Consider the following 22,248-nt stretch of genomic DNA (forward strand, 5'->3'; position numbering starts at 1 on the left):
TTTACTTTTAACTAACACGTATGCAAAATGAATTGTGTCATGATTGAGATTAAGTTATTGACTAATATCTTGCTACTTAGAGTCAATAAAGGTTCACGCCAGTATTTGTCCTCGTTTCAACTTCCTGCCGATGCACAATAACAATAACACAGCTATAAGATATAGTTATAGAGTGATATAATTGTCCTCCATCTGCCTGTTTTTAACTTCCTGTCAGCTGAGTGACCTCTGTGAATGTCAAATAATATAACGTAATATAGTATCTCTAGAAAATGTTTTAGTTTAATCTGCAGTACTTTAAAATACATTGATTTTTCTTTGCAGAGTAGGCAGTTGTTGCCAGTGCTGGAGGGCAGTAATACTGTATGTCCACTCTTTCTGTTCTGAATGCAGTGCGGTTCGTCGTAAAGTAGAACAGCCAATAGAAGAGCGCCATCTTTCTCTCAGAGTCTGAACTGTCCTGTGATTGGTCTCATGAAAAGGACATTTTCAGAGGATGTAAGCAGAGTACTGTATCTTTAATTGGTTTGGGTCACCTCTATGGAATCTGAACTCTCCTTTCTGAGCCTCAAACTCACAGATGTCACTGATTGGATGATATTGGTTCGTAGTTTAGAGTCTATTTTCCTTGTAAATGGGGACATTATGTCCAAAAGTCACATCATGTTCAATTGAAGAAGAGCTAAAACTAGCAATTAAATCATGAACTGACCTTATAAATCAAGTGAGAAGAAGGATTTGTCTCGCTCTTAGCGCACAGTTCCAAAATGTGGGCTGCACAGAAGTATACCAGGGCCTTGAAAGTCGTGTAGTGTGTCCCCAGCTTTGTTTTAGCAATTAGTGTAGTCGCCCCCTGGTGGCTTTTCAATATACTCTTATTCCGGAAGTCCAGAGGTTAACAATTATGACAGAGAGACGCATTAAAACTAAATAAATACAAACAAATAAAATCTTTTATTTTCTCCAACAAAGTGCACGCCTCAGTTCTACAAAGCAGCACATTACAATGTAATGGAATAAATACAATAATCCGATGAATTAAAAAAAAGGGAAAAAAAAGAAAAAAAAGGAAAACCACAAGCGAGGAGAAACACGAGTACCTGCACAATCACACTGGCAGCAGGATTCAAATCAGGCTCTTTAGAAAGACTCCACCAGCACAAATATCTGCGTCGTCCATGATGATTGATTGAATTTCATTTCCATATTCAGTCCATGTCCAGTCCTTCTCCTCCTCCTCCTCTGTCCCTTTGCTTTCTAAATCCAACCAGTTTAAAACCCTGCTTTTTTTTTTTTTGTAACGGAGAACGACCAAACTGACATGAAAGAAACGCAGGTGCTTCCTCTCATGTTCGTACACGTCACCCTAGAAAACTTGTGCAAGAGCAGCAGGACCTGTGTGTGTGTTTGTGTGTGTGTGTGTGTCTGAGCCGGCGTCCTGCTGCTGCAGAGGAAAATAAAGTGAACACGTCTTCAGTTTTAACTGAAGTTACTACTCAAGTCTATGTGGTGCGACTGTTTTTTTTTTTTTCCGTAGGCAAAACAAAAGAGAACATAAAAAGGCAAAGGGAACACCGTCCCTTCATATTCCAACAAAATAATTTAGTGCTCTTTTAAATAAAAGTAAAAACACTTGTCATATGGTGGCTCTTTAAAATAAAATAATAAAAAAAAAATGAATAAAAAAACTCACAGGCTGAGAGGATAATGCTCTAAGAGACATCAATTATATTAGGAAAGAACTTAAATTCAATGAAAAAAGAGACAGTATCGACAATAAAAGTCTGTACACAACACAAAATCAATATACAGTACAGTACCTGCAGGTGTTATTCATACAGTACAATTCTCTTTTTACATAGTTTTAGTATGGGCTCCAGCCTGATCTATATACTGACGTAACACGGGCGTGTAAAAGCGGCTATTTTTAGCTTTTTCAGTAAATCTTTAATGGTTATTCAGCGAGGAGAGTAGATCTTTGTCGTAGGCATAATAGAAAAAAGAGAGACTGGAAACGTTATTGCAGGATGGGTCATCTTCAGTTTGCATACTGCATGTGTTACATGAACGTTGTCCTATGATGAGAGAGAGACAAAGAGCTGGACGGAAGGAAAAACAGAACAGAAGAAAGAAAAAAGAAGGGCGGGGCAAGGTAAGGGTTTTGCTGTTTTTTTTTTGCGTTCTCTCCGTCACAGAGGTTAAATCTTGCTCGATCCACTACCCTGTACAGTACATTCATGGCCAGTATTGCACGTTACCAGCCGAGTCCACCCTGACTCTGCATGGTGAGGGACTTTCAGTGCCGAGCTTTGCCAACACCGATCCAGTGATGAGATGAGACCGTGACCAGAGTTCACCAGAGACTTTGAACCGAGACGCCGCCGCCATCGCCGTCCGCTGTCACAGTTTGAGCTCGTTGGCAATTTTGCAGGCGATATTCTTAAAGGCGATGGACGTGCCCGATATCCTCTTGAAGCGCACGCCGTTGAGCGAGAGGCGCGGCAGCTTGCACACCTCCATCTCCCACTGCACCAGGTTGTCCTGGCGGGCGTCGCCGTGCACGCAGAAGAGCAGGAAGCGCTCGCGCTGCTCGTAGTCGCAGCTGTTGGCGTCCAGGACCTTGCGGATCTCCCGCATCATCTCGGACGGCTCCATGGAGGAGGTGGTCTTCATGCTCCAGGTGAAGCGCAGGGAGCGAGGCTTGGAGTCGCGGCCGCTGTCGTCTTTAGAGTCACCCGAGACACTCCTGCAGGAGTAAAAGAGGACAGAAAAGATATTTTTAAATGATTAAATTCAACATTTAATTATATATAAGCTTGTCTAGTGTTTTATTTCTGTCTGTTTTCCAATCCAACTTTATTTATAAAGCACTTTAAAAACAACAGCTGAAACAAAGTGCTGTACATCAGAGATAAATAAATAAAACAAATAAAACATACAAACGTGTGACCCAAGAGACCTCAGAACAAACAATAAAACACTGTAGAAAATATAAAAACAACACAAATAAACAGGTCATACAATAAAACTATAAAAAAGGGGTTTTAAGATGTTTTTTTAATTTTTATTATTTACAGATTCTTTTTGTGTCATAAATTGTTTTTTGTCGTTCACTTTTACTTTGAAATGCTTTAGCAGAAGCACACCGCACATCCGGATTTCAGGTGGTGCGATGGCGGAGAGCGAAACAGGACGTAAAAGGCAGAAAATGTCCAAAGTGTGGGACCATTTCATGCAAAGCTAACAAGCTAACTTAAACATTGATGTGAGCTGATTGAATGTTAGCTTACTAGGGCTGCAGCTTTTGAATATTTTTGTAATTGCGTATTGTACCGATTATTCCTCGATTCCCCATTGCGTAATCAGATTTTTTTTTTAACAATCCAAAAAAATGTTTTCCAAAAAAGAAATAATAAAATAATTTTGCCGGTTTTTTTGCATCCTCGATTAATCAAAACATAAATGATTGAATACTCGATTACACAAATATTCGATAGCTGCAGCCCTAGTAAGCTCCAACAAATCAGCTAACATCAACGTTTACGTTAGCTTGTTAGCTTCTTGTTTAAGCGTGAAATTGCCCCACGCTTTTGTGGCCTTTTACAGGCCATTTCACTCTCATTCTGTGCTATTTTTCCCCGAATTGTTGGAATTTTTTCACGTGACGCGGCCCCTCCTGACCAGCCTAGAAGTTCACTGGCCCTCCAGGGCATTTTGAGTATGAGGCCTCTGATGTAGAGGTCGGTTATAGTGTGGACTCTCTTTTAAATCCAGGTCTTAATCAAAATCCTCACCTTGGTGTTTCTGTCCTGGCACTGGCCTCTCCCTCACTGGGCACCCTGGAATAAAAGCAGTAACACTGTTACTCACACCAGCTCATGTCCACACATGTCCAGCCCCTCCCAACAACACCACCACCACCACCATCATCATCATCATCATCATCATCACTGGACACAGAGGAGGATGTGAGGCTTCATGCCAGGAAAGAATCCACAATCCTGGGTATCAGGGTTCAGCAGACAATGAGGTGAACGTTGTGGCTTCTTCACAACACCAGAATGCATCCCAACTGTTCCACTGCACTCCACATTTTCCTTAATCCCCCTGTGATCTGTGAGCAGCATCACAGTGACGTCTACATCTACATCAGTAGTATAAAGACAGGGAGAGTAAGGAGAGGAAAGCCAGCAAATGGAGGAGCAGATATTGTTGCTTAGTACAGGAGGAAGCTGCTGAGACGATGAGGTTTGTTCAGTGAACACAGGCGAAGGAACACACGGGCATGACAGGAGGTGTCAGTAAGCAAAGGATGTGCTGTGGTGGGGGGCAAGTACGTAAAGGGGTTAAGGAAAGAAACATGGGGCCAAGGTCAGAGAGACAGAGTTGTTTTCTGTTGTTTTGGATTCAGGGGTAAAAACAGGTGCAGCAAGCGTGGTGTGCTCCTACCTCTGCGTCGACCTGAAAGACAGAGCTCTATGCAGAAAGAAGAGGAGAGAAAGCTGTGAGTGTCTGACGGACAGGTCAAAAGTGACACTGTGTGAAAGTGACACTGGGAGCTGAGTGAAGTCAGGACAGCGATGGCTCGTCATTGTGAGCTGGTATTATGAGCTTTATAGATATAAAGAATATCTGTTTTTGTGAGACTAAGGGGACGGTGATGATGCTTTGTGTTTTCACTGCAGTCGAGGGTTGAACATTTCTATATTTTCAAGTGAAAATCACTTAAAATATTGACTTAATTGGATATTTTCCATTAAATCATTCAGGTAATCTGGACAAATACATTTTAAATGTAGTAAAACAGTTTGGTTTTTGGCACATTTCGTTGTTTTTCAAGCTTAACCAGAAACGGATAAATCCATGGAGGATATATCTATGTCTCCCAGTGAAGGAAAAAATAATATTATGTTTGCTATAATCATTTTTAACAGTGAAAGCAAAATGAAAGTGAAGCAAAAATGTTAACATTTAGACAAAAACAGCATTTTGTATCATTTGAATTTACGTGTTTTTAGGTTATAATAGTAACAAACGATGCAAATTAAACAACACCTACTGTTTCTCTGATTTTAATTACGTGTATGCACTTAAAACATGCATAAAACAAGTATATTAATTTAAAAAAAAACTAATAATAAACATGCATAAAAGAAAATATTAATAAAAAGTAATTAAGCATGCATAAAAGAAAATATTAATTGATTAAAAAAAAATAAACATGCATGAAACAATTGCACTTTGTCAAACCAACTTTTGGATGAAAATATATATAAATTTAATAAATAAATATTTAGTTTAATAAAGGCACCATAAAAGATCCTAAGAACAAACTAAATATCTATTTCTCCCCCGTCTACTTTATTAAATCATAATTTATTATCAATAATTAACCCGATTAAGCAATCTGAACAATTAAGAAAATTCCATAAAACCTAATTGCGAGGCATAAAATGACATCTTTGAGTTCGTCTTCACTGACCTGCGCACAAACTTGGACGTGATCTTGCTGATGATCCCCGTGGACGTGCCCCTGCGTTGCTGGGCGAGAGCCCCCGTGTCGTGGGACAGAGTGGGCGAGGCCGGCGGGCCGTTGTAGGTGGCGCTGCGGCGGTCTCTGAGCTGAGCGCCGTGGAAGGTGCTGCGACTGGTGGTGCCACGAGGGAAGCGGTTCTTCTCTGGTGTGCTAATACTGTGTGCCGACGGCGAGGTGGAGGGACCTCGCGGCGAGGAGCTGCAAAAAAAACAAAAAAAACAAAGATGGTTAGCTATGCGGTTAGCATAGATGAAGGTGTGAGGACCCAGGATCGGGCTGCTCACCTGGCTTTAAGCTCCGTGTTGTCATCAATAGGGGGCAGTGTGCTCTTTGAAGGATGCCCCGACGATGACATGGACTTGCTGTGACGAGGTCGTGTGGCGCTAATTGCGGTCGACGGGTTGCTACCCGACACCTCGGTTAAACTGAGCGTCAAGGGGAGAGAGAGAGTGTTAGCTTGTGAAGTCACAAACAAATCTGATCTTTAAAAAGAAAAAAGTCTATGTATTTCTATATATTTAATTACTCAGTTGTAGTTATGGTAAATACTGTTCTTTCACAAATAATATATGATTTAAAAATGCTGTCCAGCTCACTAACATTAAGTTTAGTTAATTTATATTTTTAAAAGCCACAAGGGGGAGCCAGCATCATTCTAGTCATTGATTTATGATTACAATATTTTAGTTTACACATACACACGCATTATGGATTCACACTGAATTAGATCATTTTTCAGACAAAAGAATGTGTGCGTTTCTTTCACATGTAGCGTGACTCTGTAACACAGAGAAACTATTAATTTAACTGTTAACTATTTTCACAATTGTTAAGTAATATTTTCTGTATTTTTGGTCAGAATAATTGTGAGGTGACACGTTTCACATCGTAAAAACAGCAGCAAAAACAGAGTGTGTCTTTAAATTCACCTGCTGTCTTTGCCATTGGGAATCGCCGAGTAGCGTTCGTTGGAGGATCGTTCACACACATACGTGTTCCTGCGAGTCATCGACCCGTTGGTCTGCTTTAGAAATGAGACGACAAAATAACACACGTTTAAGAATTAGAAAGCTGGGACATAAAAACCAAGGACCATGTACATAGATGTGTGTGCGCTCCACGTTCTCACCCCCACGGCACTCGTGGTCTTCTTCCTCTCTTGGACCCCCAGTGGCGAAGCAGGAACGTCTCCTTTCGAGGTGCTGAGCTCCAGCCGACGCGCTCCATCCCACTCCTCTCTGTGATCACTCTCCACGCTCAAAGCTTGGCCGCGCTTCGTGTACGACACCGCCGGGGGCACAGACGGACCCACTAGGGGAACACACACACACACAAGGGAACTGATTTACATACAGCTCAGATGTTGGGGTGGTTTCAGACGAAAACAGACATAATGACATCACTCAAAGCTTGGATTTTACTCAACATCCACAGTCTTTTTTTTTTAGCTTTTATATCCTCAGCAACATCCACAGCTACAGAACACGGGGTGAGCAGGTAACAAGGCAAAGCAATTCCCTCCCTCATGCTTTGAGGCGCTGTTCCTGAGGAAGCTGCAGGAAAGCAACCAGCCAGCAGATGGCAGCAGACACAATGGCTCCACGTGACATAGAGGGAAGCTGCTAAACACAGCCAGTGCAGTGGTAAAGGCTGAGTCACTGACTGGTGAAAATGTACTGTTGATGGACATCAAAATACGTGTTTAAAGTTGTATTTAAATTGGTGCTGGGCAGGTTCACGCATGACACGTTTCCATGACGACTGACCGGAAAAGGACACACGTGACGTCATGTTTACGTGACTCCTGATTGTTAAAATGACTCTCTAAAGTAATGCTTAACTTTAAAAACAGAGGCACACATAATAATATTATAAGCAAATATGCTGGTTATTTGTAGCGCTGCTCTTTTTGTTAATAAACAGATCGCTCCAGTTCCAAGGAGGACTCTGGTGCAGCGGCACGTAAACATGACGTCACACATGTCTTTTTCCGGTCAGTCGTCATTTGTTAACGTTGACGCCGCTAATGCCGAGCCCAGCACTAATTTGAATGTATTTATATAAGTTTGAAGCTTTATCTTCTTCACTCAGTTATATCAATGAATAGTTAGGTTTGTTAGCAGCAAACTAAAGCAACTTCCCGCTACACAACACGCAGCCCTCGCACAGCTGGGAAGGACGAGGTTACTTTACTTGGCTTCTCTACGACACCACCACCACCATCATCATCCCCACCATGATCGCTGTAGCGGCGCTGCTTCTGATTGGCCGAGATGCTGCGCGTGACCTTGGGATGGGCGGGCGAAACGCTGGAGCTGTTGTTGATGTCACTGGTCGGTCGCTGCCTCTGGCCCAGGACGCTGTTAGTGAGCGGCTCGCTGCCCTCAAACTGAAACACAACAGACACGGGTGGGGTGAGGAGGAAAGGCCAACGCCACTATAATAACGGCGGGGCGATGATGTCATGCTAATACAACCGACCTCAGGTGCTTTTCTCCCCAGCAGCAGGTAAGTGGCCATGACTTCATCGTATTTCTGGCCTTGTAAAGAGTCGGTGATCTCGTCTTTTGGGAAGCCCATCGTCACCATGAGCTCTGGCGGTGCACAGAAGTCAGCGTGAATCACAGAGACAAAGCGTGATATCAGAGTATCATGCCAAAGAAACACACACACACACACACCTATTCTGGATGTGTCACTGAAGTCGGCCTCAGGCTCGATGTGAGGTTTGAGCTCCTCCTCCTCGTGGCCCACATTCATCCAATGGTCTTTCATGATTTGCTGACACAAGAAAAAATATTTTCGTGACATAATTATTCATGACTCACATCAGTTCAGAACACAGCGTGACCACAGAGATCACATCTGTCAGCCGAGGCTGAACAACAGCGAGATCGAACGTCGTTATTGGCGGAGAAATCGTTCGTATTGAACTTCAGCCTGGGGAGTTATCGACTGTGAACAGACTGCACTGTCTGAAGAGTTTCATGTTCATGGCAGAGCCATGGTTTCAGTGAGAATACGTATGTATGCGTATTTTCTTGTTTTCATTTACTTTTTATTTCTTACAGCGCTTCGGCGAATTAACTCCAGCTTTATTCTTCAAATAATGATGCAAAACTCTGCTTTGATGCATCGTGTTCCCAAATCTCAACGTGACAAACACTGGCCGAAGTGATCTGCTGGTTTTGTTTGTTATTAACGACGATTAGTGGAGTACGCGGGAGCAAAATGACTGAAGCGAACGTGGCCTTTACCTCCAAACTGCCTCGTTTGACGGGGTTGAGCACGAGGAGTTTCTTCAGCAGGTTTTCACAGTCTGTCGACATGTAGAATGGAATGCGGTACTTTCCTCTCAGGACCCTCTCCCGCAGCTCCTGCACACACACACACACACACACACACACACAGAGGAATTAGCAACAAACTCAATGCGACAAACGGAGGGTTTCACTCGTGTCCAGCTCTGTTTCTGGTCAGTGTTCTTTCATGAGGGGCAAATATCTGCCTCTTTAGCTGCTTCATATTATTATGACCAGCAACAAAACAAAGAGCTTCATGTGTGTGACATGGAACCAAATCAAGCTTCCAACATCCTTATTATTACTATTTTGATAATTGAACAGTTTGAGTGTTTTGAAACATGCTTTCTGATCTTTCAGCTTCTTAAATATGAACATACTCTGGTTTCTTTGTGCCGTAGAACAAAGAAATCATTAAAACTGAATAATTTTTCTGACATTTTACGGCCCAAACAAGTAAAATGAATCGATTAAACAAGAAAATGTAATTCCTCTCAACAATTTAACACTTTTAACAATTAAAAAAAAAAACTGCTCAGAGGAATTAGAGGTTGACCAATATAGTTCTTCCAGATTTTCTTGGATGATATGTTTGGCCTTCATCTGATAATACATATATATGTTTATTTACTATCTTGAATTAGCATTTATTGAGCAGCACTCTCGTGCACTTATATATTTTAAATAAAAAATAAATATCAAATACATGAAAGAGGTAATCAAAAAAATTAACGAGCTAGATAGATAGATAGATAGATAGATAGATAGATAGATAGATAGATAGATAGATAGATAGATAGATAGATAGATAGATAGATAGATAGATAGATAGATAGATAGATAGATAAATATAAAAACAATTGCCAGAGAACAGGTCTTAAAGACCTTGTCCAAAAAACTGATGTGAGTTAAAAACAAAAGGGTGGATTCATTAATTTCCCCAAAGTCTCATTCAAATATGACACTCAAAGGAAAATTCCACTCTTAACTTGTTTATTTAACGACACGTAAACATCCTAACTTGTTTAGAATAGATTGAGTTCAGACCTCACTTATGAGAAAACCTGGTTGGTTGGTGTCACCATTTCTCTTTTCTCTGGATTAATTCAGTATCAAACTGAATTATTCATATATTTTGACTTGTGTCCCTGCATACCATTGCTTTGGAGGACAGATAAAAAAAGTGCCAGCATGATTCAAAATGAGCAATGTCTCCAGTCTACTGTATTTTACCAGAAGTGAACAACCTCACTCAAAAGACGGGAGGAAAATTACGCTTTTTCAGACAGAGGCGAGATATGATGAATCGTGTACAATGCTGCACAAATTTAAACCGTCTAGGACAGGGGTCACCAACCTTTTTGAGACAGAGAGCTACCTTAAGGGTAAAAAATAATATGGAGGGCTACCATATAATATTTTTTTGTTTGTTTACCATTTAAATGATTAATATTATGCATTCAACTGCATACACATTCATTCCAGTGCTTACTCCTAACGATTATCAGTTTGTATAAACAATATCAAAGATATTTTACTGAGCGATCATGCGGATACATGCAAGTGAGGTGAAGTGAAGTGAGCCTGCGGGCACCGTATTGGCTGCCTGCGGGCTACCAGGTGCCCGCGGGCACCACGTTGGTGACCCCTGGTCTAGGATATTCTATGGCATTATAAAAGGATAAAGATATATGGAGAGACATTTAAACTGCTTAAGCTGTATACTTTATCCTGTATGTGAGGGTCGCAGGAGGCTGCAGCCAATCCCAGCTGACATGGGGTCAAAGTCCATCACTGGGTCAACATACGACCATTCACTCATTAACATTCTCATCTACAGTCAATATAATTTAGTGTAATATTAAGCTAATCACCAAATGTGTGCATGCTTTGGACGGCGGGAAGAAGCTGGAGAAAGTACCCAGACAAAACCCACGGAAACACATGGGGAGAACATGCAAACTGGATGCTTTCATCTCTGTTCTTAATGTAATCTTAATCTAAGTGTTTTTCACTTGCCAGAGCCAACAACATTGTAAAGAAGTGAATTTGGCAAACATTTGGCCATGTTTCTACAGTTTCTACAAGAATAATGACATACTTTCTGGTATATTTAGTTCCCTGACAACGCAATCTCCACATTAGATTTACAAATCCTCACCTTTAGGTTCTGGCCGTCAAACGGCAGTGATCCACTGACCAGTGTGTACAGGATGACCCCGAGGCTCCAGACGTCCACTTCCGGCCCGTCGTACTTCTTCCCCTGGAAGAGTTCTGGAGCAGCGTACGGCGGGGAGCCACAGAACGTGTCCAGTTTGCTGCCCACGGTGAACTCGTTGCTAAAACCAAAGTCTGCGATCTTGATGTTCATGTCTGCGTCTAACAACAGGTTCTCCGCCTACAAGAGAGAGGGGAAAAATCACATCACAACATTTGTTTCACAAGATGTTTTTTTGCTCCGGACAATATAGATACAGAAGACTTCACCATCCTCACCTTTAAATCCCTGTGTACTATCCTCCTCTGGTGACAATACTGCACTGCAGACACAATCTGAAACAAGGACGCATACATCATAAGACACTGCAGGTATTTCTTTACCTACAGTATTACGAATAATAAATCCAAAAACTATAGTACTTTTCTTAATAACAGACGTAACATATTCAAATAATGTTTAAAAAATGCATAAACAACAGGAAAACACGGAGTAAAATGAATAAAAATGTTCATTTTCAGATAAAATCTCCAAGTCAAATGTTTATTTTCTATAAGCAAATGGTAAAAATACTACTAAAACGTGTGCCATTTTATTCCTAACGTCGTCACTGTCGATCACGCCCGTTGAGCTTGATTTACTAGGACTTTTGTCTGCACGAAATACAAGCGAAAAATGGTGCAAGTGCAATCGTTAGGTGACATTTATGAATTGTTGTGTGGTTTTTTTCTCACATAAATCCACACTCAGCTGTTGCTCAGGAAGGAAATGTCACTTGGAAACAAGCTACAGTGTCAATCACACAGAAAATATCCTGGGTTTATTTTATTTTTTTGACAGTTGCCACCCACCTGTCTGCATTCAGACGTAAAAGCATCAATACTTTTATACCTTTCTGAACGTACGCACGCACACAAACACACACACACACACACGGCCTTTACCATAAATCACAATTCAAAACCTCCACTTTTGAGGAGGTTCCGCCTTATTACAGACCAGGTTTTGGTCCTGACAAGGACAGCGTTTATGTCAGAACAGGTCCTACAAAGGTAACACAAAGCACACACACACACACACTCACTTCCCACACTGTGTCATACAGCCTTTCCTCTGAGTCACCATCAGTGAGAGATTTTGACAAACAACTTGTTTGATGAGTTGCTAATGCCTCCCCGAGTGACAGGGAAATGAAGAGACAGAGACAATGGCACTGATTCTGTTCATTATAGGGCATGCACAAGCGCGACAGAGGGAACATTTGATACTTAAACTACTGCACTATTTATTTTTTTCTTTGGTGGCACCACTAGGTGTCAGAGCAGCATTTATAGGCTAAATTGTTTTCTCAAGCCCAGTTCTCTCAGGCCGTTGCTCCTCTGCAGTTAGTGATGACGCCTGAGATTGGTGCATGCAGTCTTTGAACACACACACAGACACACAAATCCCTCAGTGATGGGAAGACAACAGAAGTGATGACTCACCTGTCTGAACTTGGCCCTGGCTTCCTTCTCCTTCATTCTGCCATGAGCCACTAGATAATCAAACACCTCACCTATAGTACAGAGAGAACACAATATGCACTTATTAATCAGCATAATCTCATAAAACAGCTTCTCACAGGACAGTGACAACACATTGATAATGCTGTAATCCACTCTCAAATAAACGGAAATAATCTACCTTGAACAGAACATCAACAGTATTCCTGTATTCGAGTAGTTAAAGATATGTATTGCATACTAAAAATGCAGGTGTTGCCTTTAATTTTACTACATATCTGGTGTATTTGTGTTGCTTTTTGATAGTTAATAGCTGAAGAAAATTTTTCAGTTATGGTAACGCATACGACGTAAAGTCTAAAAATAATACAAACACTGTGCAACCTCATTAGGCACAACACATGGATAATTTCCTGAATTTCAAAAATTCATTAAAATTATTCCTTAAGAGGTTTGCAAATATTTTCAAGGGCTCCTTGTTCAGGGCGATGCCGACTATTATGATGGTAAATTTCAAGTCATTCCGAGATACTTTTTGTTTTTCGAGAAAAAAATCAGCTCACTGTCAAAGTGCATCAGGGCAAATGGATAATTTCCTGAATTTCAAAAATTCATTAAAATTATTCCTTAAGAGGTTTGCAAATATTTTCAACGGATCCTTGTTCAGGGCGATGCCGACTTTTATGATGGTAAATTTCAAGTCATTCTGAGATACTTTTTTTGCTGATGAAAAAAAAGACGTGTCGACTATTAAATTTGTTGAAATTGTTGTCGATTTTAATAGTTGACATAATCATGACTCATCGACTAATATATATATGGCAGCCCTAATATATATTTATGTATACATTCAGTATATATACATACATATATATATATACATATATCATTTCACACATTTAGGGAACACTTGACTCACCACCACTGGCGTACTCCATCACCAAATAAAGTGTCTTCTCCGTCTCAATCACCTCAAACAATTTCACTGCAGGAGAAGAAACAGATTATAAATGATGAGTCTGCATTGAGTTCATTATGAGACTGAAGACTAAATCAGAAGATTCATCAAGGGGAAAAAAGAAGAGAGAAAAAAATCGATAAAACCAATCAACCGTAATTCAAGTTGGATTTTCTTATTTTTAATTTGACATATCCAGCTCTCTTTTTCTCTGCCGTCATTATTACACTGCTGAACTGTATGTTTCAGTCTGAACTTACCTATGTTTGGATGATTCAAAATCTTCATTATTCGGACTTCCCTGAAGAGCTGTGGAGACACAGGAAAACATTCAATACAACAACAAAACTAAAACCAACAAAAATAACAACCGGCACTGAAAAAACACTGTTGGGAAAATTTAGTTAAGCACTGGGTCGCATCTGAAACTGGCTTTATTTTATTTTAACCTTTATTTAACAAGGAATAAACAATTCGGACGGAATACAATATTTTCAACAGAATCAATATAGAGTGCATTTACATGAAGTAAAAACACTTTGTCCAGTGAGAGCAGATCGTTCAGTGTCAGTTAATTCTGTAGACTGTTATATGATGTTTTTCTTCCCCAGTTCAGTTCAGACCTTCGGTGTCGACAATAGGATTTTACTCTGCAGGGAAATGAGTGAGCCTGAGGATCACAGCACTGCTGCACTGTGTGAAGGAATAACGGCTGATGCAGTTAGAAAGTTGCACTAAAACCCTGCCCTCGCAGATAAGGAGCAGAATTACAACTCCAGCGACTCGCTGCAGTCGAGTCAGTGGAGCAGCCAGCCCTCTGCAGAGGAGCAGTAAACAGTCTTTTAGAGTTAGACATATGCTGCTGCCTAATATAATCAACTTTATACATGGACATGCAGGAAATAGCAACAAAATAATATTAAAATAGTTGAACATTTGAAACCGAATGTGCAAAAACACAAAGGCAGCATTCTGTGGTACGCAACCAGTGGTTCTCAAATGAAATAATTATAATCTCTTGCTCCATCTTAATCTAATTTCATGATATCAGTGTGCGAAGTATAATATACTTATATATTATGCGAGGAAGAAGAGGAGGGCGACGAGAGAGCGAATGATCTTATTGGTAATAAATCTGCCTCCACTGCTCTGTGCCAATATTAAAAGTGTAATTCATGGAACCAATTTATATCCCCCAAGTCCTTATCTTTGCATTATATTATAAAAGTTAATATTTTAATGGTATCTCTTGTGATGTCCCTCCATCATGATCATGTTTTAAAATGACAGCCATATTTAACTGAAAAAGGACTTAAAAAACAATCTGTACAGAAAGAAAGAAAGAAGGAAAGAAAAAGTTCTTGATTATATTGCAAATCTCATTACTATAACTCAGAAAAATATCAATCGATCACTTTCTTTGTGCTAGAGCTGAAACAATAACTCGATGAATTGATTACAAAATCATCATCATTTCCAGGTTTGACAAACACTGATCAACATTTTCTGACATTTTATGCACCAAACGATTAATCGAGATTAGTTAATCGATTATGAAAATAATTGTTAGTTGCAGCTCTACTTTGTGCAGAACTCGAGCTTCTTCCCTCTACAGCAGATGGGAAAGATGTTCTTTCCCAGTTGTTCTGGTTGATTCTCAGTGAGGAACCATGCCGAACAGCTGGGTGCAAGTCATCAGAGAGGAGAGCATTCAGGGTGATAATCGTGTAAAAACCCATGTCTCCTCCTCCGTCTCTGTGTGACTGTTTAGGTCAGACGCACACTCCCGCGGCCACTTAGAGGTGCTGTTGAATCATTTACATTCTGCTCATTCCCCAGGCGTGCTGTGCTGTGCTGTGCTGTGCTGTGCTGTGCTGTGCTCTGCCGAGGCTGCGTCTGATGAGTGTTGAGTTTCCACACGCTCTCGACTGGGATTTAGCATCGCTTTAGCAACCGGAGAAAATCAGACTCATCTTCTTACATTTGCGGCAACAAAAAAGTGATATTTTCCTCTCCAGTTTAATGTGAAACGAGTAAATTGATCATGACTCTACGTCATTGTATCATATGTGAAATTTAAAAGAAAAATGGACACGATAATGGCGTGTGTGTATACAAACGTGTTTGGTCTAAATCTTACGTAAGTGCAGGGATACTCTGTGTTTCTAGGTCATCACACATACAGGCACAGTACCAGTGTGAGCAGGCCCGACTCTGTGGGAGACTCTCTCTGTCTCTGTAGCTATAGTCTGCTACAACAACAACAACAACACCACCACCACACAGGTACACTATCACTCTCTCTATCACTCTCACTAATTCTTCCTCCTGTTCTGTCTCTACTCGCTCACTGGCCTGATGTCATGAGAGACCATGTATCACTTCTTTCTGTTGTATTTTCTCCTAAAAAGCTCAAGGCCCACAAAAATAGTGTCACTGTCTCTGTGTCACAGAGCTCCATTGTTGTCTAAAAACACAATAAACTGCATCCTGCTGCTCCTAACCGAGTCATCACATGCGCATTAATCCACAGCAGAGAATAGTACCAGCACTTGAGGAGTAAGATGTAGAGAGAAGGACACCACTGTTTGGTCTTTTTGTGGGATTTGTTGACATGGGAAGGGACTCACAGTATCCCACATATATCGTACACATAGGAGGACATATAGAAAAGAAACTTAAAAGATAAAGAAATAAACTAACCCTAACCCTAATTCATTAGGCATTTGAATCACGCCGATACGATATTACGCTGATGATAGAAATGTCCACTAATACATTGTTTTATCCTATTCCACAAAGAGTTTAATTAGTTAGTTGTTGAAGCATAAGTTAAGTTGATATTAGCGATATAATATCGTAAAAATTATGATTGTTTTGACCTAAATTGGGATTTGTGTTTAGAGAGAGGAATGTAATTTTTCACATTATTATTCTACTTAAATGATTACTGTGTGATATTTGTGCAGGTCCGTTTTCTTCAATCTATAGAATATGACGTTGATAAACTTTAGATTAATTGTTCAGACCTAAAAATAATGCGAAATTTCACTGTAGTGATTTCCCACCCCCACCCTTACTAAATATCATTATTGTTATTATTAAAGAAACTTATTTGTCTCCTTCAAAAGGGACATGTGTATTGTGTACATACAAATTTCATTTGTTATGATGATAATGATGATGATAATACATCAGTTTCAGCTGCTATGTTAACATTAAAGTCAATTACATTAGAAATACTCTAACATCATTAGCAGAAGATGACCTGCAGAGTATATTTAAAAAACACACATCTCAAATATGCATTCATGCATTCATGTGCTTTTTCCGTCATTGCCCTAAAGCCCATCATCACATGGCTAGCATGCGTGCAGCCACAAAAATTAGAACAAATCTGAGAAGGAAGCGCTGTGGAAAACAGACAACAGTAAACACAGCAGTGCCTGTCAATACAAGCTCAATAGGGATGTAGCCACCGTGGAGGCTGACAGGAGATAATGAGTTTGGGGTTATTTGCTCGAGTCAAGTATAAATATCAATAATATCTATGAGCACAAAGGGGAGTCACTCACTCACACATACACAGTGGGGTATAAATCAGCTTTGACTGTAGTTCTGGACAAAATTAACCACAAATTATGAAAAAAAGACAGTGATTAAGAAAAACTAGCTGGAAAAAAACCACAAAATGTGTACCAAACATGCCCTTTCCAATGTGCCCGAATCTCAGCAGTCTGTGCCAATGACCTACTTCCACCAACCCAGGGGCGCCCGGTCTCCCAAACCAGCCTTAATTACAGCACAGTCCCCGTGCAGGAGGAGCAGGGCAGCAGATATCAGTGTGGGAGCACTTACTGGAACCGGCTGGACTATTTCAGTCACAGCAGCACAGCAGCTGCTCGTTCAACATGGAGATTATTGATAGGGATGAGCCGCCTGGAAGCCTTCGCCCCCCCTCTCTAATGCGCGAAAGATGCCTCAAAATCAGTATATATATAAATAAAAAAAACTCTGGTTGCTGTTTGTCAAACAAACAAATAGGCTGTCAGGGAAATTCACACACATCATCCTGCCCTGGACCCATGGGGTTGAAATATCGCCAGAAATCGTTCATGCTTGAAGGAGTTTGGAAAAGTTAGCATACAAATAAAAGGTAAATACAAAAAAAAGTACAGTGGAGAAAGATTCAGCGTTTGTGGAGAAAGATTCAGCGTTTGAAGGACGACTGAATCGACACTCCAGCTTCCAAATTTCCCAGCACTGGGGGAAAATAAGGAGAGGGGGGCAGGAAATGTGTGGACTAATGAGAAAACCATAACATTCCTCAACATAGTGTAACATGAAAATATTTCTTCTACTACTACTACGACTACTAATAATGCCACGTAAGAGGCAGCAATGAAATGCAACCACGTATCAATCAAACCTACAATCTTTCATTATTTGGCGTCACTACTTCACCTCGCCTCGTGGCGGTGCTGCTCAAATGAATGACTGGAAACTTGGGCAGAAGTTACCTGGCTGAAGAAGAGGGATAACGGCAGCTAAAGCTACGTTAAGAGATGTTCCATCCATGTTCAATATCCTACGCTTTTAACTTCCCACGGATGATTTGTTAGACAGATATCGTGATATATCGCTATATGATTGTCTTGAGCTATATTGATAATCACATAATTGCGATATTATTGGTATCATGGAGCATGTATCGCATGTTGTATCCTGTGATTCCCACCCCTACTCAACAGCAACGGATGGAAATATGCATAAATGTGTCTTAATTTCATAGTTTTTCTTTTGAATGTTCAGTTACAATTTGAGAAACATTTGAAACAAAACCCTAGTATGCCTTTATTTTTTTAAGTGTCTGTGCACAGTCAAACATGTGCCACTTGGTATTCATTATCCACCACACCGAGACACAACTCCACAGCAAACTTTTGGCACTGGGTTTTCCCCCAAAAAGCCAGAAAGCACTTCACTGTGTGCAAAAAAAAAAAGAACCCAGAAAGCCCGAAATGACCGTAGTGAAATTGTACATCAGTGAACCTGTGAACTATACATGTCGGAGCAGCCTCTACGTTTCATTTGTTTTATGATTCATTATGAACAACGGTGTTGTCTGTGTAATTACATTCCACTCATCTGAACAAGACCAAAGCTCCTCGAGCCCATGGGCTCCACTGCCTCTTTCAGTGGCAAACGCAGAGTGGCAGGCGCATGACACACACACACACGCACACACACACACACACACACACACACACACGCGCGCGCACACACAAACGCGCGCACACACAAACAACAGACTTTAACTAAATAATGGGCTTTTTCACAACTGCCAAAAGCGCCTGCTCACAAAGAGTTACAGTTATGTTGCTCTCAAGGCTTTCTGACGACTCAAGAATACGCCACACAATCACATTCAGATGTATTGTAAAGGCGCCTCTAAAGTGTGTTTCCGTTGTGTTGCCTGTTTTGTGTCACAAGCCAAACAGCTCCACATTCTCCGAATGCAAACGTGTCTTGCATTTCAACAACACAGGTTTTTTTGTTTTTTTAATGAAACAAGAGGAGCTCAAGCAAAGAGCTGCTCGTCAAACGGTTTATCTTTAATATTTCGTTGTTGAAGTGATGAAAAGAAAAGAGAAAAAAAAAGGTCTTATTTGCAGATTAGGAAACGGCGATGTACGGGATTGTGGGATGAGAGCAGTGTTTGCACAGTGGAAGAGGGGATTAATGGAGAGGCCTATTTTGGGGCTAAAATAACTCAAACCATGACAACGTCAACATCCCTGACCACAGATGACTTGTGATGCATTTCCTGTGGCAGATGTAAGGAGGTGCTCTGGGAGCTCAACTGACCTCATTTCCTGTAACGCTGAAACCACTACAAAGTCACACCAGGGCAGAGAAGAGCGACGGGTCACTGAGGAAACATACCCGCACTTCATTCTTACCTCGTGACTCACCCTGGCCTCGTTTAAAACCCAAATAATGTGACATGTGAAAAAAGCTCTGCAAATAAATGATAATGGCGTGGATTTTAAGATATGACTTAATCTCTATGTAACAGAGTAAATACGTGGCTACAAATTCAGTCATGGTCTGTACATTTATAGAGCTAAGCACTCAGGCCTCATCCAGAACTTTTCCCATAAGACCTTTGATCCATTTGTTCTTAAATAGCTTTCAGTAAAGGTAAATGTCTTTAATCCACACACAAAACCTCCAAAATGACTCTGAATGCTGTACTACACATGCCAGGCCTGTACATGGCGCTGTCTCCTAAACTTGTTCTTGTGTGCACGGGCCCTTAAAGCCCTTTTCACTGCTATTTTGCCTTTTCACCGATTCACGCACACATATCCAGGAGCAATTTCTGTTGTATCAGATACTAAGAATGAGCCAATAAGATATACTTTACTGGTGCAAATCATTGGATTGGATATCGGGAAAAAGAAACACATACAATCAAAGATATAATCCAATTACCCTGATTGTCACATAAATGTACATATCTGCCACACTGCAGTGATTTAAGCTACAGAAAAATAGATGAGTGCAACTTTGAAAAAGGAAGATATCCTGAACTAAATGCTGTGATATCGGTACCAGATTTGAAAAAGTGGTATTGAGCGATCCCTGTACTAGCGGAGCCAGGGATCAAACCCTGACCATCAGCGTGGAAGACAATTCTCTTAACCAATAAGTGATTATCTCTACAATGACCAATAATAATAATATGCTTTAGCACAGCAACAGAGAGTCCTGGCACGATAAGGGCGATAATAATGATCCATAAAAATGAGGGGTGGGAATCACGATACGATACATGACATCAAGATATCATGATACAATGATTATGTTATTATCAATATATTGCAAGACAATCACATGACTACACATCACACTATCCAGGTAATTTCAGACCAACTTTCCCTCATTCATTTGAGCAGCAACGGCACAAGGAGACAAGTAGTGACCTTAATTTAAAAATATCGTTATTATACATACAATACATTTTAATATAAAACCTTTAACATATGCATACAAAATGTTGCCTAAAATAGAAGTAGTAGACTAAAAAAAATGTAGATTCTGCCAGCTTGAGACAGCATTAACCAAAGTCAAACAGGCTCGTGTGTCTAAACAAGATCTACCCTAGCGCTGACTGTGCCTACATTGCCAGATGGTGAAGCCACAGCTTGGCTCCTCTGAGAACCATAAAAGAGAGATCAGTGGCGTTTTTGACGGACTCGCATGAAAGAGTTGCTGTTCGCAGTGAGCGCGGTGATGTGGAGGAAGCACCTCTTGTACCTCACAGAGAGAGACCAACAAGCAGGACAACAAACGTAATAAACGGCGATAATCGTGAGCGCAAAATCTTTAATCAAATCCAAAGCCGATAAAGAGAAGGTGAGGTTCACTCTTCAGATGCGTCAGAGATTCCATTAACCTCTGAGTTTGAGGCACATAAAAAAACAACTTTGTCATTGCATCAATAATTATGCTCAGCTAATATCTAGAGAGGCATTTTAACCACACTATTTACTTACTGCCTAAGAAGCTGTGTTTCTGTATGGCTACTGCAATTTTACATTCAGTCACATTTTTGCATGGAGAGAGAGAATAAAAATGGTACTAGACCATGCATGTAGCCTTTGGCATAGTAGTCAAATTCAGTCCTAACATGAAGGATAACTCCACGTAAAAGAAAAGACTGATATCAGCAACTGATCTTCACATCGCAGGAGATCCAAAGTAACTGACAACGTTTTTTCCTGGATATTATTTCAGCCAATCCAAGGTCACGACAGTAACCAAGCAAAAGCTGCATCCGAGTGGACGCTCCCCTTTAATGCATCCATAGTAGAGCTTTCACGGGGATCGCACAGGACACTCAGGAGTCAATGGGAAAATCGATTCCATCTAGGAGACTGCTGCTGCATTATTAGATGGGCTTCTGCATTGCAGATGACACGTCTGTATACCATTACAGTAATCTATAGTACAGAGCAGAGGACATTAAAATCTATATGGGCTTCATATAAAAGATACACCCGGCACTACACTTGCACACAAACACATAAACCTGCCAGATCTAACAAACAAGCGCCCGCATATGCAAACAACAACATCATAACATGTATTTATGTACATAATAACCCCAGAGTCATCATAAAAAGCTGAGTCTTCTCCATGTTGACCCTCTCAGACCTACTGCAGCTGATATCTGAAAGGTTCACTGAATAATTGATCACAGAGATCCCGATTGGTCAGCAGTCTCACATGATACGGCTGTACCGTCACGTTCATCACTAGGTAGCGGAAAAAAACCCGACCCATCGCGTGTGTGTAACCACTGATCATGACCTCGACGAGACCCCAGTCTGTAAACTCAAAGTCAGAATCTTAATCCAGCTCCCTGCACACACACACACACACTCCTAAATATTCAACATGCCACTGCTTGTGTGTGTATTTTTGCAGATTAGGAACCACACAACAGGCTGTCGAACAAAAGAGCTCGCATAAGTGAGAGCCTGAAATTCTCAAAGCTTCTTCTTCACACAGATTGGTCGAAGCATTGAAGTCGGATGATCCCATTAATCTCCGGTTCAGCTACAGATGTGATACGTTTGTGGAGAACAAAGTCAGCAATAGAACTGGGCATGAATATGAATATAAATTCAATTATTGCACTAAAAAGAATACTTTACACTCCA

At 40.7% G+C, this 22,248-nt stretch overlaps 1 protein-coding gene across 2 annotated transcripts in view; it reads right to left on the bottom strand.

Annotated features, from left to right (window-relative positions):
- Nucleotides 1-1,651: 1,651 nt before the first annotated feature.
- The window catches only part of mark1 (MAP/microtubule affinity-regulating kinase 1), a 34,401-nt gene continuing 13,804 nt past the window's right edge, over nucleotides 1,652-22,248 (bottom strand). The window contains exons 4-18 of one of the 2 annotated variants that reach the window (XM_083897330.1): nucleotides 13,777-13,825; nucleotides 13,478-13,543; nucleotides 12,541-12,611; nucleotides 11,335-11,391; nucleotides 11,000-11,236; nucleotides 8,794-8,913; nucleotides 8,218-8,317; nucleotides 8,018-8,130; nucleotides 7,772-7,925; nucleotides 6,666-6,847; nucleotides 6,466-6,560; nucleotides 5,821-5,961; nucleotides 5,483-5,734; nucleotides 3,795-3,839; nucleotides 1,652-2,746 (exon numbers count right to left, since the gene is read on the bottom strand). In XM_083897330.1, coding sequence (XP_083753456.1) covers nucleotides 2,401-2,746; nucleotides 3,795-3,839; nucleotides 5,483-5,734; nucleotides 5,821-5,961; nucleotides 6,466-6,560; nucleotides 6,666-6,847; nucleotides 7,772-7,925; nucleotides 8,018-8,130; nucleotides 8,218-8,317; nucleotides 8,794-8,913; nucleotides 11,000-11,236; nucleotides 11,335-11,391; nucleotides 12,541-12,611; nucleotides 13,478-13,543; nucleotides 13,777-13,825 — 2,028 coding nt within the window. In that variant the 3' untranslated portion in view covers nucleotides 1,652-2,400. Of the gene's footprint in view, nucleotides 2,747-3,794; nucleotides 3,840-5,482; nucleotides 5,735-5,820; nucleotides 5,962-6,465; nucleotides 6,561-6,665; nucleotides 6,848-7,729; nucleotides 7,926-8,017; nucleotides 8,131-8,217; nucleotides 8,318-8,793; nucleotides 8,914-10,999; nucleotides 11,237-11,334; nucleotides 11,392-12,540; nucleotides 12,612-13,477; nucleotides 13,544-13,776; nucleotides 13,826-22,248 lie in introns of both variants that reach the window. The other variant, XM_083897329.1, reaches the window with a different exon arrangement.

The sequence above is a fragment of the Microchirus variegatus genome (assembly GCF_963457635.1).
Source record: "Microchirus variegatus genome assembly, chromosome: 11".
Taxonomy (NCBI): Eukaryota; Metazoa; Chordata; class Actinopteri; order Pleuronectiformes; family Soleidae; genus Microchirus; species Microchirus variegatus.